This window comes from Neophocaena asiaeorientalis, unplaced genomic scaffold (genome assembly GCF_003031525.2).
Source record: "Neophocaena asiaeorientalis asiaeorientalis breed wild unplaced genomic scaffold, Neophocaena_asiaeorientalis_V1.1 scaffold524, whole genome shotgun sequence".
Classification (NCBI taxonomy): Eukaryota; Metazoa; Chordata; class Mammalia; order Artiodactyla; family Phocoenidae; genus Neophocaena; species Neophocaena asiaeorientalis.
Window position 1 is genome coordinate 1,530,770 of NW_020172144.1, and position 14,473 is coordinate 1,545,242.

A 14,473-nucleotide genomic window follows, 5' to 3' on the forward strand; every position below is an offset into this window, starting at 1 on the left:
ATATATATATATATATATATATATATATATATATATCCCCTCTTTTTTGGACTTCCTTCCCATTTAGGTCACCACAGAACACCAAGTAGAGTTCCCTGTGCTATACAGTAGGTTCTCATTAGTTACCTATTTTATACATAGTAGTGTATATATGTCAATCCCAAACTCCCAATTCATCCCACCACCCAGCATTTTTGAAAATGTCTCTTGAGGCATGAGTGCAAGAGTTTCTCTTGAGTATATACTTAGGAGTAGAATTGCTAAGTATATACTTAGAGTATATACTTATACTCTTGAGTATAAGTTGTCGAATATGTGTAAGATAATGTAGAATCATTTCTCAAAATTTACAGCCCTCCATCTCTTTTCAACACTAGGGATATTAGCTGTGTACTCTCATCTATGTTGTAAAATTTCTTCATAACTATTTGTTGTCTAAGTTGACTTTGTTTATGGCACTTCTGTGATAAAGTTTTTAATTTTAACATTTTCAGTTATGACTACTCTTTATTCATAGATTCTGGTTTCCAATCTTGAATAAGATTTCCCTTGATTCCATATAGTACAGCTTCAAGATTCTCCTGCCAACCATCCAGGGTTTTCTGTTTTACATTTGTCTTATATGCCAAGGGAACTTTTTTTTTTTTGTATGTGGTGTAAGCAAGGATTCTACTTTTGTTTTCTCCCAAGAAGACATCTTATTTTACTATATTATTCCATATAAACTTTAAGATATTTTTTCAATCAAAAATTGGACTCTGGTGTCCAGTTAGAAACTTTAAAAAACATCTTTTTTAAGCCATTAGACAAAATTTCAGTGTGGTTCTTGATACAGGTTCTGTGTCTTCTTATATTTATTCTTAAGTATTTTATAGTCTGTATTGCTATCATGAATTTATAATATTGTACACTTCTTTTTCTTAATTTATTACTTACACTATTATGTTCAATACAATATTAAATAATAATGGTGATTATGAGCATATTTGTTCAGTTCCTGATTTTAATTGAATTAGAAATATCTCATAATTTATAACAATTACTGTTAGTTATTTGGGAAGTAAATTTTTTTATTAGAATGAAGCAGTTTCCTTCTAAACTTGTTTTGCTTAGTGTTTTTATTAGAAATGGTTGTTGAATATTTAATTTTTTTTTTACATCTTTATTGGACTATAATTGCTTTACAATGTTGTGTTAGTTTGCACTGTATAACAAAGTAAATCAGCTATATGTATACATATATCCCCATATCCCCTCCCTCTTGAGCCTCCCTCCCACCCTCCCTATCCCATCCCTCTAGGTGGTCACAAAGCATGGAGCTGATTTGCCTGTGCTATTCAGCTGCTTCCCATTAGCTATCTATTTTATATTTGGTAGTGTATATATGTCCATGCTACTCACTTTGTCCCAGCTTCCCCAACACCCCCTCCACTTGTCATCAAGTCCATTCTCTACGTCTACATCTTTATTCCTGTCCTGCCCCTAGGCTCATCAGAACCGTTATTTTTTCTTTTACATTCCATATATATGTGTTAGCATATGGTATTTGTTGTACTCTTTCTGACTTACTTCACTCTGGATGACAGGCTCTAGGTCCATCCACATCCCTACAAATAACTCAATTTAATTTCTTTTTATGGCTGAGTAATATTCCATTGCATATATGTGCCACATCTTCTTTATCCATTCAACTGTCGATGGACACTTAGGTTGCTTCCATGTCCTGGCTATTGTAAATAGTGCGGCAGTAAACATTATGGTACATGTCTCTTTTTGAATGATGGTTTTCTCAGGGTATATGCCCAGTAGTGGGATTGCTGGGTCGTATGGTAGTTCTATTTTTAGTTTTTTAAGGAACCTCCATACTGTTCTCTATAGTGGCTGTATCAATTTACATTCCCACCAACAGTGCAAGAGGGTTCCCTTTTCTCCACACCCTCTCCAGCAGTTTTTGTTTGTAGATTTTTTGATGATAGCCATTCTGACCCATGTGACGTGATACCTTATTGTGGTTTTGTTTTGTTTTGTTTTGTTTTGTTTAGCGGTACGCGGGCCTCTCAGTGTTGTGGTCTCTCCCATTGCAAAGCACAGGCTCCGGACGCGCAGGCTCAGTGGCCATGGCTCATGGGCCCAGCCGCTCCGCGGCATGTGGGATCCTCCCAGACCAGGGCACGAACCCGTGTCCCCGGCATTGGCAGGTGGACTCTCAACCACTGCGCCACGAGGGAAGCCCCTCATTGTGGTTTTGACTTGCATTTCTCTAATGATTTATCATGTTGAGCATCCTTTCATGTGTTTGTTGACAATCTGTATATCTTATTTGGAGAAATGTCTATTTAGGTCTTCCACCCATTTTTAGATTGAGTTTTTTTTTTATTTGATATTGAGCTGCTTGTATATTTGGAGATTAATTCTTTTGTCACTTGTTTCATTTGCAAATATTTTCTCCCATTCTGAGGGTTGTCTCTTTGTATTGTTTATGGCTTCCTTTGCTGTGCAAAAGCTTTGAAGTTTCATTAGGTCCCATTTGTTTATTTTTGCTTTTATTTCCATTACTCTAGGAGGTGGGTCAAAAGGATCTTGCTGTGATTTATTTCATAGAGTGCTGCCTATGTTTTCCTCCACGAGTTTTATAGTGTCTGGCCTTACTTTTACGTCTTTAATACATTTTGAGTTTATTTTTGTGTATCGTGTTAGGAAGTGTTCTAATTTCATTCTTTTACATGTAGCTGACCAGTTTTTGCAGCTCCACTTATTGAAGAGGTTTTCTTTTCTCCATTGTATATTCTTGCCTCATTTAACAAAGATAAAGTGACCATACATGCATGGGTTTATCTCTGGGTTTCTATCCTGTTCCATTGATCTATATTTCTGTTTTTGTGCCAGTACTATACTGTCTTGATTACTGTAGCTTTGTAGTATAGTCTGAAGTCAGGGAGCCTGATTCTTCCAGCTCCATTTTCTTTCTCAAAATTGCTTTGGCTGTTTGGGGTCTTTTGTGTTTCCATACAAATTGTGAAATTTTTTGTTCTTGTTCTGTGAAAAATGCCATTGGTAGTTTGATAGGGATTGCATTGAGTCTGTAGATTGCTTTGGGTAGTACAGTCATTTTCACAATGTTTATTCTTCCAATTCAAGAACATGGAATATCTCTCCATCTATTTGTATCATCTTTGATTTCTTTCATCAGTGTCTTATAGTTTTCTGCATACAGGTCTTTTGTCTTCTTAGGTAGGTTTATTCCTAGGTATTTTATTCTTTTTGTTGCAGTGGTAACTGGGATTGTTTCCTTAATTTCTCTTTCAGATTTTTTGTTGTTAGTGTATAGGAATGCAAGAGATTTTTGTACATTAATTTTGTATCCTGCTACTTTACCAGATTCATTGATTAGCTCTAGTAGTTTTCTGGTTGCATTTTTAGGATTTTCTATGTATACTATCATGTCATCTGCAAACAGTGACCATTTTACTTCTTCTTTTATGATTTGGATTCCTTTTATTTCTTATTCTTCTCTGACTGCCGTGACTAGAATTTCCAAAACTATGTTGAATAATAGTGGTGAGACTGGGCAACCTTGTCTGTTTCCTGATCTTAGAGGAAATGCTTTCAGTTTTTTACCACTGAGTATGATGCTTGCTGTGGGTTTGTCATATATAGCCTTTGTTATGTTGAGGTAGGTTCCCTCTATGCCCACTTTCAGGAGAGTTTTTATCATAAATGCATGTTGAATTCTGTTGAAAGCTTTTTCTATGTCTATTGATATTATCATTTGGTTTTTATCCTTCAATTTGTTAATATGGTGTATCACATTGACTTGCCTATATAGAAGAATCCTTGCATTCCTGGGATAAACCCCACTTGATCATGGTGTATGATCCTTTTAATGTGCTGCTGGATTCTGTTTTCTGGTATTTTGTTGAGGATTTATTCATCTATGTTCATTAGTGATATTAGCCAGTAGTTTTCTTTCTTTGTGACATCTTTGTCTGGTGTTGGTATCAGGGTGATGGTGGCCTCGTAGAACGAGTTTGCTAGTATTCTTCCCTCCACTATATTTTGGAAGAGTTTGAGAAGGATAGGTGTTAGCTCTTCTCTAAATGCTTGCTAGAATTCACCTGTGAAGCCATCTGGTCCTGGGCTCTTCTTTGTTGGAAGTTTTTTAAGCACAGCTCAGTTTCAGTGCTAGTGATTGGTCTGTTCATATTTTCTATTTCTTCCTGGTTCAGTCTTGGAAGGCTGTAGTTTTCTAAGAATTTGTCCATTTCTTCCAGGTTGTCCATTTTGTTGGCATAGAGTTGCTTGTAGTAGTGTCTCATGATCCTTTGTATTTCTGCAGTGTCAGTTGTTACTTCTCCTTTTTCATTTCTAATTCTGTTGATTTGAATCTTCTCCCTTTTTTTCTTGATGAGTCTAGCTAATGGTTTATCAATTTTGGTTATCTTCTCAAAAAACCAACTTTTAGTTTTATTGATCTTTGCTATTATTTCTTCATCTCTTTTTCATTTATTTCTGATCTGATCTTTATGATTTCTTTCCTTCTGCTAACTTTGGGTTTTTTGTTGTTGGTCTTCTTTCTCTAATTGCTTTACGTGTAAGGTTAGGTTGTTTATTTGAGATTTCTCTTGTTTCTTGAGATAAGATTGCATTGCAATAAACTTCCCTCTTAGAACTGCTTTTGCTGCATCCCATAGATTTTGGGTCATCGTGTTTTCAGTGTCATTTGTTTCTAAGTATTTTTGGATTTCCTCTTTGATTTCTTCAGTGATCTCTTGGTTATTTAGTAGCATACTGTTTAGCCTCTATGTGTTTGTATATTTTACAGTTTTTTTCTGAAATTGATATCTAGTCTCATAGCCTTGTGGTCAGAAAAGATACTTGATATGATTTCAATTTTCTTTAATTTACCTAGGCGTGATTTGTGACTCAAGATATGATCTATCTTGGAGAATGTTCCATGTGCACTTGAGAAGTGTATTCTGTTGTTTTTGGATGGAATGTCCTATAAATATCAATTAAGCCCATCTGGTCTAATGTGCCATTTAAAGCTTGTGTTTCCTTATTTATTTTCTGTTTGGACGATCTGTCCACTGGTGTAAGTGGCGTGTTAAAGTCCCCTATTATTGTGGTACTGTCAATTTCCCCTTATGTGGCTGTTAGCATTTGCCTTATGTATTGAGGTGCACCTACGTTGGGTGCATAAATATTTACAATTGGTGTATCTTCCTCTTGGATTGATCCTTTGATCATTATGTAGTTTCCTTCATTGTCTATTGTAATAGTCTTTATTTTACAGTCTATTTTGTGTGATATGAGTTTTGTTACTCCAGCTTTCTTTTGATTTCCATTTGCATGCAATATCTTTTTCCATCCCCTCACTTTCAGTCTGTGTGTGTCCCTAGGTCTGAAGTGGGTCTCTTGTAGACAGCATATATATGGGTCTTGTTTTTGTATCCATTCAGCCAGTCTATGTCTTTTGCTTGGAGCATTTAATCCATTTACATTTAAGGTAGTTATCGATATGTATGTTCCTATTACTATTTTTTAAATTGTTTTGGGTTTGTTTTTGTAGGTCTGTTTCTTCTTGTGTTTCCTGCCTAGAGAAGTTTCTTTAGCATTTGTTGTAAAGCTGGTTTGGTGGTGAATTGTCTTAACTTTTGCTTGTCTGTAAAGCTTTTGATTTCTCCATTGAATCTGAATGAGATCCTTGCTGGCTAGAGTAATCTTGATTTCAGGTTTTTCCCTTTCATCATTTTAAATATGTCCTGCCACTCTCTCCTGGCTTGCAGAGTTTTTGCTGAAAGATCAGCTGTTAACCTTATGGGGATTCCCTTGTATGTTATTTGTTGCTTTTTCATTGCTGCTTTTTAATATTTTTCTTTGTATTTAATTTTGATCATTTGGTTAATAGGTGTCTTGGTTTATTTCTCCTTGGATTTATCCTGTATGGGACTCTGTTCGCTTCCTGGACTTGATTATTTCCTTTCCCATGGTAGGGAAGTTTTCAACTATAATCTCTTCAAATATTGTCTCAGTCCCTTTCTTTTTCTCTTCTTCTTCTGGGACCCCTATCATTTGAATGTTGGTGCGTTTAGTGTTGTCCCAGAGGACTCTGAGATTCTCTTTAATTCTTTTCATTGTTTTTTCTTTATTCTGCTCCTCAGTAGTCATTTCCACCATTTTGTCTTCCAGCTCACTTATCCATTCTTCTCCCTCAGTTATTCTGGTATGGCTTCCTTGAATAGTATTTTTAAGTTCATTATTGTGTTGTTCATCATTGTTTGCTCTGTAGTTATTCTAGGTCCTTGTTAAACGTTTCTTGTATTTTCTCCATTCTATTTCTGAGATTTTGGATCATCTTTTCTATCATTACTCTGAATTCTTTTTCAGGTAGACTGCCTATTTCTTCTTCATTCGTTTGGTCTGGTGGGTTTTTACCTTGCTCCTTCATCTGCTGCATATTTCTCTGTATTCTCATTTTGTTTAACTTACTGTGTTTGGGGTCTCCTTTTCGCAGGCTGCATGTTCATAGTTCATCGATGCTTTTCCATTTTTTCATTTTTATGTTCTGCATTCTGCATGATTCCCATTCCAAATCACTAATTCTGCAATTTTCTCAACTGTATGTAGTCTTCTATTTAACCTGAATTTTTGTTTTTAGATGCCTATTTTTTCATCTTAAGACATTTATACAGGATATTTTCAATGTTGTACAATTATGCACAATCCTCATTCTTGTTTTCTTTGTTTTTATCCCTTCTTTTACCTTTGTGACCGTTTAAAATATGGATTTAATCATCTTTCAGATAGTTCTCATCTTTAGTTTTGAAAAGTATGAACTTTCTCCATATGTGTGAGAAAGTTTATGTGTGTGTCTATTCCAAGCAGTTTTGTCTTTTTTTGTGGTCTATAGCTTTTATTTTGAGATTATTTTCAGAGGGTTTATTTTCTATGAGAGTCCTATACACCCTTGGTTATGAAATGGATTTTATAATCACCTCTGCCTGTGCCCTATGTGTTTCACTGCTTGTATTTTTGTGTTTACCACTTGGCTCTAGATTCCCCAACCTCTTGAGAGGTGTTTAACTTGGGCATCCACCTGAAACTCTGTGAAGGTAACTCCTTGTCCATTTACGGCCCCCAAAAGGATGTATCATTTATTTGAAACTACTCTAAGACAGTGAGTGAAGCCTTACTAGTTCTCATTTTACAGACCTTTCATAAATCCTAGCTTCATGTAGGGAGGTTAGTTTCAGCTCCTCCCTCTCCCATAGGTTGGAGGCTTCAGTTTCTATTCCCACACACATGTTAAAACATCACCCTTTGTCTACTAGGGCTTATATTCTGTCTAATAACCTTACTTCAGAATTCACTCTTCTCTAACTCTGGATTTTAGTTCTTTAGTTACTTCTGACAACTAGTAAACTCCTTTACTTGCTTTTAAATTCTATACACATGCGTACCAATATTAATGTAAAAGTCTACATTAATTTATACATACGTATTTTGTAAAGGCATTTCTGTATGTTTTGAGTGAGATGGAGGCTATTCTGCATTATTTGGGCCTGTAATAGGTATTCTACTTTTAGAAGTTTCTCTCTATTTTCTGTCTTAAAATTCCTTATCCATGGATAATACTCTTTCTTCCTTTTTTTCACTGTTATAGTTATAGACTTAATAAATAATCCTATAATGTCAACTGGGACTGGGATAGGGATACATATGAACACATGAGCTCATTCAGCCATCTTGATCCAATATAGCAAGTTTATTTCTTCTTCTTATTTTTCTGCCTCTTCTTTCCACTAAATCACTATGTTGAGAAATTGAAAATATTTATAGAGCTTAAGTTTCCAAATATTACCACCTTATTTCAATTTTCAAATTTTTGAATATATCTCTCTGTCATACTTCTAATCAGCCTTCAATCCACATGTCAAAACTTTTGGATCTCAAAACCCCTTCATAGGCTTAAAAATTATTGAGAATCCCACAGAGCTGTTGTTTTATGTGGGTTAGCTCTATCAATATTTATTACCATATAACAAATTAAAATTGACAATATTTAAAGATATTTATTAATTTATTTTAAAATTTATGATAGACCTATTACATATTAATATTAAATAACATATTTCTATGAAAAATAATTATTTTCCAAGATAAAAAATAGTAAGAAGATTGGGTTTTTACATTTTACATTGTAAAATCTCTTTAATATCTGCCTTAATAGAGGAGAGCTGGCTTATCATCTGTGCTCATACATTCAAGCTGTTGGTATACGTTATTTTGATGGAAGTATATGGGGGGAAATCTATCCTCACACAGATATGTAGCTAGAAAAGCATAGACCTCGTGGACCTTCTAAAAAGGTCTGTGAAGACCTAGGGGATCTTAGTCTATAACTTGAGTAACCACTGCTCTAAGCTAATTTTATTGAAAATTAGTTTAGAAAATTCCTCTTCTAGTAAATATGGAAGATAAGATGGAAATAATATAGTATAATATATGAGAGATATACAGAAACTTTAAAAAGATTTACCTCGGTTAAATTGTTAGTGAAATTTCTGTTGGGAAAAAGAGAAATCATATTTTAGTAAACAGCATGTTAAATATTAGTTTGAATATTCTACTTTCAACATACATGTTTATAAATCTTTGAGTATTCTCTTTATATTCCATCACAGATATATAAATGATTAAATGCTAAATGTTAAAAAAACTCAGGTCAATAATTAAATATAATTATTGATCCTCATGTGTTGTCAACAAAAGGCTGAGGGGCATGAATCTATATATTTTCTTAATAATACTGTAAGCTCACATAGCCAAAGTTGCATGATTAATCTTCTTTAAAAATTTGACATGATCAATGCACATTAAAAAGTCTATAGAGTTTAGGGACTTCCCTGATGGTCTGGACTCCATGCTTCCAATGCAGGGGATGCAGGTTCAATCCCTGGTCAGGGAACTAAAATCCTGCATGCCACACAGCATGGTCTCCCCAAAAAAGAATTCTACAGAGTTTACATGTTTTAATTTATGTCAAAACCAAATTTATCAATTAGCACCGCAAATGCTTCATTTATCAGCCTTCCAGTGTAAATTTTCTGAAAGGAGCAACATTCACTTGTATGTTTAGTTATATGTTTTTTAGAAAGTAATTATTGTCACTTTAAAGATATCTATATTTTTAAAATCATATAATCTCTAAAAGTCAATGACTCAGGACTGTGTTTTCATTTGTGCATAGTGCTTAATACATTATTAGGTACAAAACAAAATGAAGATGTTTGGGGAATCAGTAAATGTGCATGCAGTGAGTTTCTGAGACCGCATAATGAAAATACTATTTTGTATGTTCAATCTGTTATATGAGAAAGCCACTGAAAAAACGTACTATAAATCCTGACAGGCAAATGTGCCCAAAGTTCAGAAAGTATGAAGTTTATAAAAAAAAAATCCCCTGCCAGTACACAGGCACCTAAAACTAACCCCTGCAGCTGAGCATGTGCACAGTACTGGCTTGGGCCACCAGGGCTGCCTGCTTTGGTCCCTAGCTACTGGACCTGGAAGCACTGCTGAGGACTATCATAGCCCTTGCAGTCACCCTGGTCACCCTGCAGCATTTGGTAAACACAATGCAATTCTTGATGTTTTGGACCCCAGTGGCCTGAGCTGATGAAACATGCCCCACTGGATCCAGAACCACCACTTGCCCCTGCACATGGCCCCCCACACCACTAGACCTGCAGTCACAGCATGCTCCAGCATGCACAACCACAGGTGAAGGTCTTTTCTTAATGAAGTCAGTCTGTGACAACTGGAAGTGGTGACTTCAAATGTGCAGACACCTACACAGGCTACAGGGACCATGAAGAATCAGGGAAACATGACACCACTTAAGGAATATAGCAAACTCCAGCAATTACCCCTAAGGAAATGGATATATATACACAAATAGCCTGATAAAGAATTCAAAATAGGGTTCTAAAGATGCTCAGAGAGCTATGAGAGAACAAAGACAAGCAATTTAATGAAATTAGAAAAACAATACTAGAACAAAATGAGAAGTTCAACAAAGAGGTAGAAAACATAAGGAAGAAACAAATTGTGGCCCTGAGGAATACAATGACTGCAGTGAAGAATTTATAAGAGAGCTTCAACAGCAGACTGGAACAAGCAGAAGAAATAGTCAGTGAACTCAAAGACAGATCTTTTGAAATTATCTAGTCAGAAGAGCAAAAAGAATAAAAAGGAATGACAAAAGCCTATGAGATTTATAGGACATCATTAAGAGAAACAATCTATGCATCATTGGAGTCCCACAAGGAAAAGACAGGGAGAAAGAGGCAGAGGCTTATCAAAAATGTGTAATAGCTGAGAGTTTCCCAAACCTGGGGAGAGATTTGACATCAAAGTTCATGAAGCTAACAGGTCATCCCAAGATTTCAATCTCAAATGATCTTTTCCAAGACCATTAAGATGGAACTCTATAAAATTAAAGACAAAAAAGAAAATTTTAAAAGCAGCAAGAGAAAAAAGTTCTCTCAAAAAGGGAAACCCCATAAGGTTAACAGTGGATTTCTAGGAAAAACTTCGCAGGCCAGGGGAGAGCAGGCCAGGGGAGATATATTCAAAGTGCTGCAAGGAAAAAAAAAAACTCTGTCAAGAACACTTTACCCAGGTAATTTGTCCTTCAAAATGAATGCAAGATAAAGCTTTTCCCAAACAAACAAAAGCTGAGGAAGTTCATCATCACAAGATCTGTCTCACAAGAAATGCTGAAAAGTTATTAAAGCCAAAATGAAAGGCCTTTAATTAGTAAAATGAAAACATATGAAAATATCCAACACACCAGTGAAGGCAAGTATATAGTCAGACTAAGAATATGTTAATATTTTAATAAGGTGATGTGTTAACCACTTACCTCTAGCATAAATGTTAAAGGGCAAAATGTATTAAAACAGTTATGGCAACAATAATTTGTTAGTAGAAACAGAATATAAAGAGATGTAAATTGTGACATCAAAAACATAAAATATGGAGGGATAGTAAAAGGGTAGAGGTTTTGTATGCAATAGAAGATAAGTAGTTATTAGCTTGAAATAATCTGTTATAGATTTCGGAGAGGGATCAAGATAACAGAGTACGAGGATGTGGAGCTCACCTTCCTTCACAAACACATCAAAAAATACATCTACATGTGGAACAAGTCTCACAGAAAACTAACTGAAAACTGGCGGAAGATCTCCTAACAACCAAAACTGCAAGAAAGATCTCCACATAACTGGGTAGGACAGAAAAAAAACAGCACATCAGGTCAGGACCGGTACCCATGGAAGGTATCTGTAAGGAAGAGAAGGTCCTCACTGGCTGTCCTAGGGAGCCCACTTACCTGCTGGGAAATCCACTGAGACAGACAGAAGGACTGGAGAAGCCTAGACTCTGCTCGCAAGGAGTGCACACATGCTGGCTTGCTAACAATCAAGGAGGAGAGACTTGCACTGGTGGCTGCTGCCTTGCTGCACTTCCCAGCCTGAAGGGGCAAACACCCTTGCCCTGCTCTCTGTACACCACTGCCTGGTGCAAACTCTAGCAAAGATTCATTCTACCTATGCAGAGACAGATGGGAAGCCTTGGGTATGATCTGGGCAGAACTGCAGAGATAACTGTCAGCGCACACATGGGAGCAGCAGATCAAACCTGGCAGATGTCAGTGGGCACACTGGGTGACGTCACAAGAATACAGAGTGGACAAGCACTGAATCTTGGGCAGACAGGCCCTGGAAGAGGACTCTAGCTAAGCAGAGACAACTGAAGAACATGGGGTATGACTAGGGGAGCCTCAGAGCCCATTATCAGCATGTGTACACAGTGGTGGTGAGTCCAGATGTAGCAGACACTGTCAATGTGCACACAGGGCTGCACCACAAGAACGTGGGGCTAGGCTCTAAATCTCGGGTGGACAGGCCCTGGACAGGAGTATAATGGCAAGGAGCCAGTCAGAGTGCCCTGGCTCCATCCACTCCACACCACAGCTTAGTGCCAAATCTGGCAGCCCTGCTCCCAGGCAGCAACACAGCCACCTCATTTAGAAAAGTAAAGATAAAAACCACATGATCATCTCAACAGACACAGAGAAAGCATTTGACAAAATTCAATATCCATTCAAGATAAAAACTCTCACCAAAGTGGGTATATGTAGAACATATCTCAATATAATAAAAGCCATTTATGACAAACCCACAGCCAACATAATGCTCAATGCTGAAAAGCTGAAACCCTTCCCACTAAAATCTGCAACAAGACAAGGATCCCCACATTCACCATTTCTCTTCAACATAGTATTGGATGTCCTACCCACAGCAATCAGAAAAGAGACATAAAAGATATCCAAATTGGAAGGGAAGAAGTAAAACTATCACTATCTGTAGATGACATGATACTCTATATAGAGAACCCTAAAGTCTCCACACAAAAATTATTAGAACTAATAAATGAATTCAGCAAGGTAGCCAGATAAAAGATTAATATATAGAAATTGTTGCATTTTTATACTAACAATGAAATATCAGAAAGAGAAAGTAAAAAAAACAATCCTATTGAAAAATCTCATTCAAAAAAATAGGAACAAACTTAACAAAGGAGGTGAAAAATCTATAAATTGAAAACTATAAAACACTGATAGGGCTTCCCTGGTGGTGCAGTGGTTGACAGTCCGCCTGCCAATGCAGGGGACACGGGTTCGTGCCCCGGTCAGGGAAGATCCCACATGCCGCAGAGCGGCTAGGTCCGTGAGCCATGGCCGCTGAGCCTGTGAGTCCAGAGCCTGTGCTCTGCAACAGGAGAGGCCACAACAGTGAGAGACCTGCGTACCGCAAAAAACAAAACAAAACAAAAAAAACACTGATAAAGTAAATTGAAGATAATTTAAAGAAATGGAAAGATAGCCCAGGCTCTTGGATGGGAAGAGTTACTATTGTTAAAATGGCCATACTACCCAAAGCAATCTACAGATTTAGTGCAATCCTTATCAAAATACCCATGACATTTTTTCACAGAACTAGAACAAATAATCCTAAAGCTTATATGGAACTACAAAAGACCCAGAATTGCCAAAGTAATCCTGAGGAAAAAGAACAAAGCTGGAGGCATAACCCTCAGACTTCAGACTATCCTACAAAGCTACATAATCAAAACATGTGGTATTGGCACAAAAACAGATGTGTAGATCAGTGGATCAGAACAGAGATCTCAGAAACAAACCCACACACCTATGGTCAAATAAACCTGTAACAAAGGAGGCAAGAATATATAATGGTGAAAAGGCAGTTTCTTCAACAAGTGGTATTGGGAAAGCTGGACAGCTACATGTAAATCAATGAAATTAGAACACTCCCTCACACCATACTAACAAAAAATACCTGAGAATGGTTTAAAGACCTAAATATAAAATAGTACATCATAAAACTCCTAGAAGAGAACATAGGCAGAACATTCTCTGACATAAATTGTACCAATGTTTTCTTAGATCAGTCCCCCAAGGCAAAAGAAATAAAAGCAAAAATAAACAAATGGGACCCAATTAAACTTAAAAGCTATTGCGCAGCAAAGGAAACCATCAACAAAATGAAAAGACAACCTATGGAAAGGGAGAAATATTTGCAAATGATGCAACTGAGAAAGGGTTAATATCCAAAATATACAAGTGGTTCATACAACTCAATATAATAAAAACAAACAACCCAATCAAAAGTTGGGCAAAAGACCTCTAAATAGACATTTCTCCAAAGAAGACATAGAGATGGCCAACAGGCACATAAAAGAGGCTGAATGCTGCTAATTATTAAGAGAAATGCAAATCAAAACCACAATGAAGTATCACCTTATGCTGGTCAGAATGGCTATCATCAAAAGCCTACAGTTAATAAATGCTGGAGAGGGTGTGGAGGAAAGGTAACCCTTCTAAATTGTTGGTGGGAATACAAATTGGTGCAGCCACTATGGAAAACAATATGGAAGTTCCTTGAAAAACCAAAAACAGAGCTACCATATGATCCAGCTATCCCACTCCTGGGTATATATCCAGAAAAGACTCTAATTTGATACATGCACCCCAATGTTCATAGCAGCACTATTTACAATAGCCAATACATGGAAGCAACCTAAATGTCCACCAACAGAGGAATGGATAAAGAAGATGTGGTACATATATACAATGGAATATCACTCAGCCATAAAATGAATGAATTATTGCCATTTGCAGCAATAATGGATGGACCTAGAGAATATTACACTTAGTGAAGTAAGTCAGAGAAAGACAAATATTATATTCCACTTATATGTGGAATCTATAAAACAATAAAGTGAATCTATATACAAAACAGAAACTAACTCACAGACATAGAAAATAAACTTATGGTTACCAAAGGGGAATGGGAAGCAGGTATAAATTAGGAGTATGGGATTAATG

General features: G+C 36.4%; 1 protein-coding gene across 1 annotated transcript in view; it reads right to left on the reverse strand.

The window, feature by feature from the left end:
• The window catches only part of CATSPERE (catsper channel auxiliary subunit epsilon), a 238,213-nt gene that overhangs the window by 191,628 nt on the left and 32,112 nt on the right, over positions 1–14,473 (reverse strand). The window contains exon 6 of the mRNA XM_024754501.1: positions 10,774–10,812. Within this exon, the coding sequence (XP_024610269.1) occupies positions 10,774–10,812 (39 nt within the window). The remainder of the gene's footprint in view (positions 1–10,773; positions 10,813–14,473) is intronic.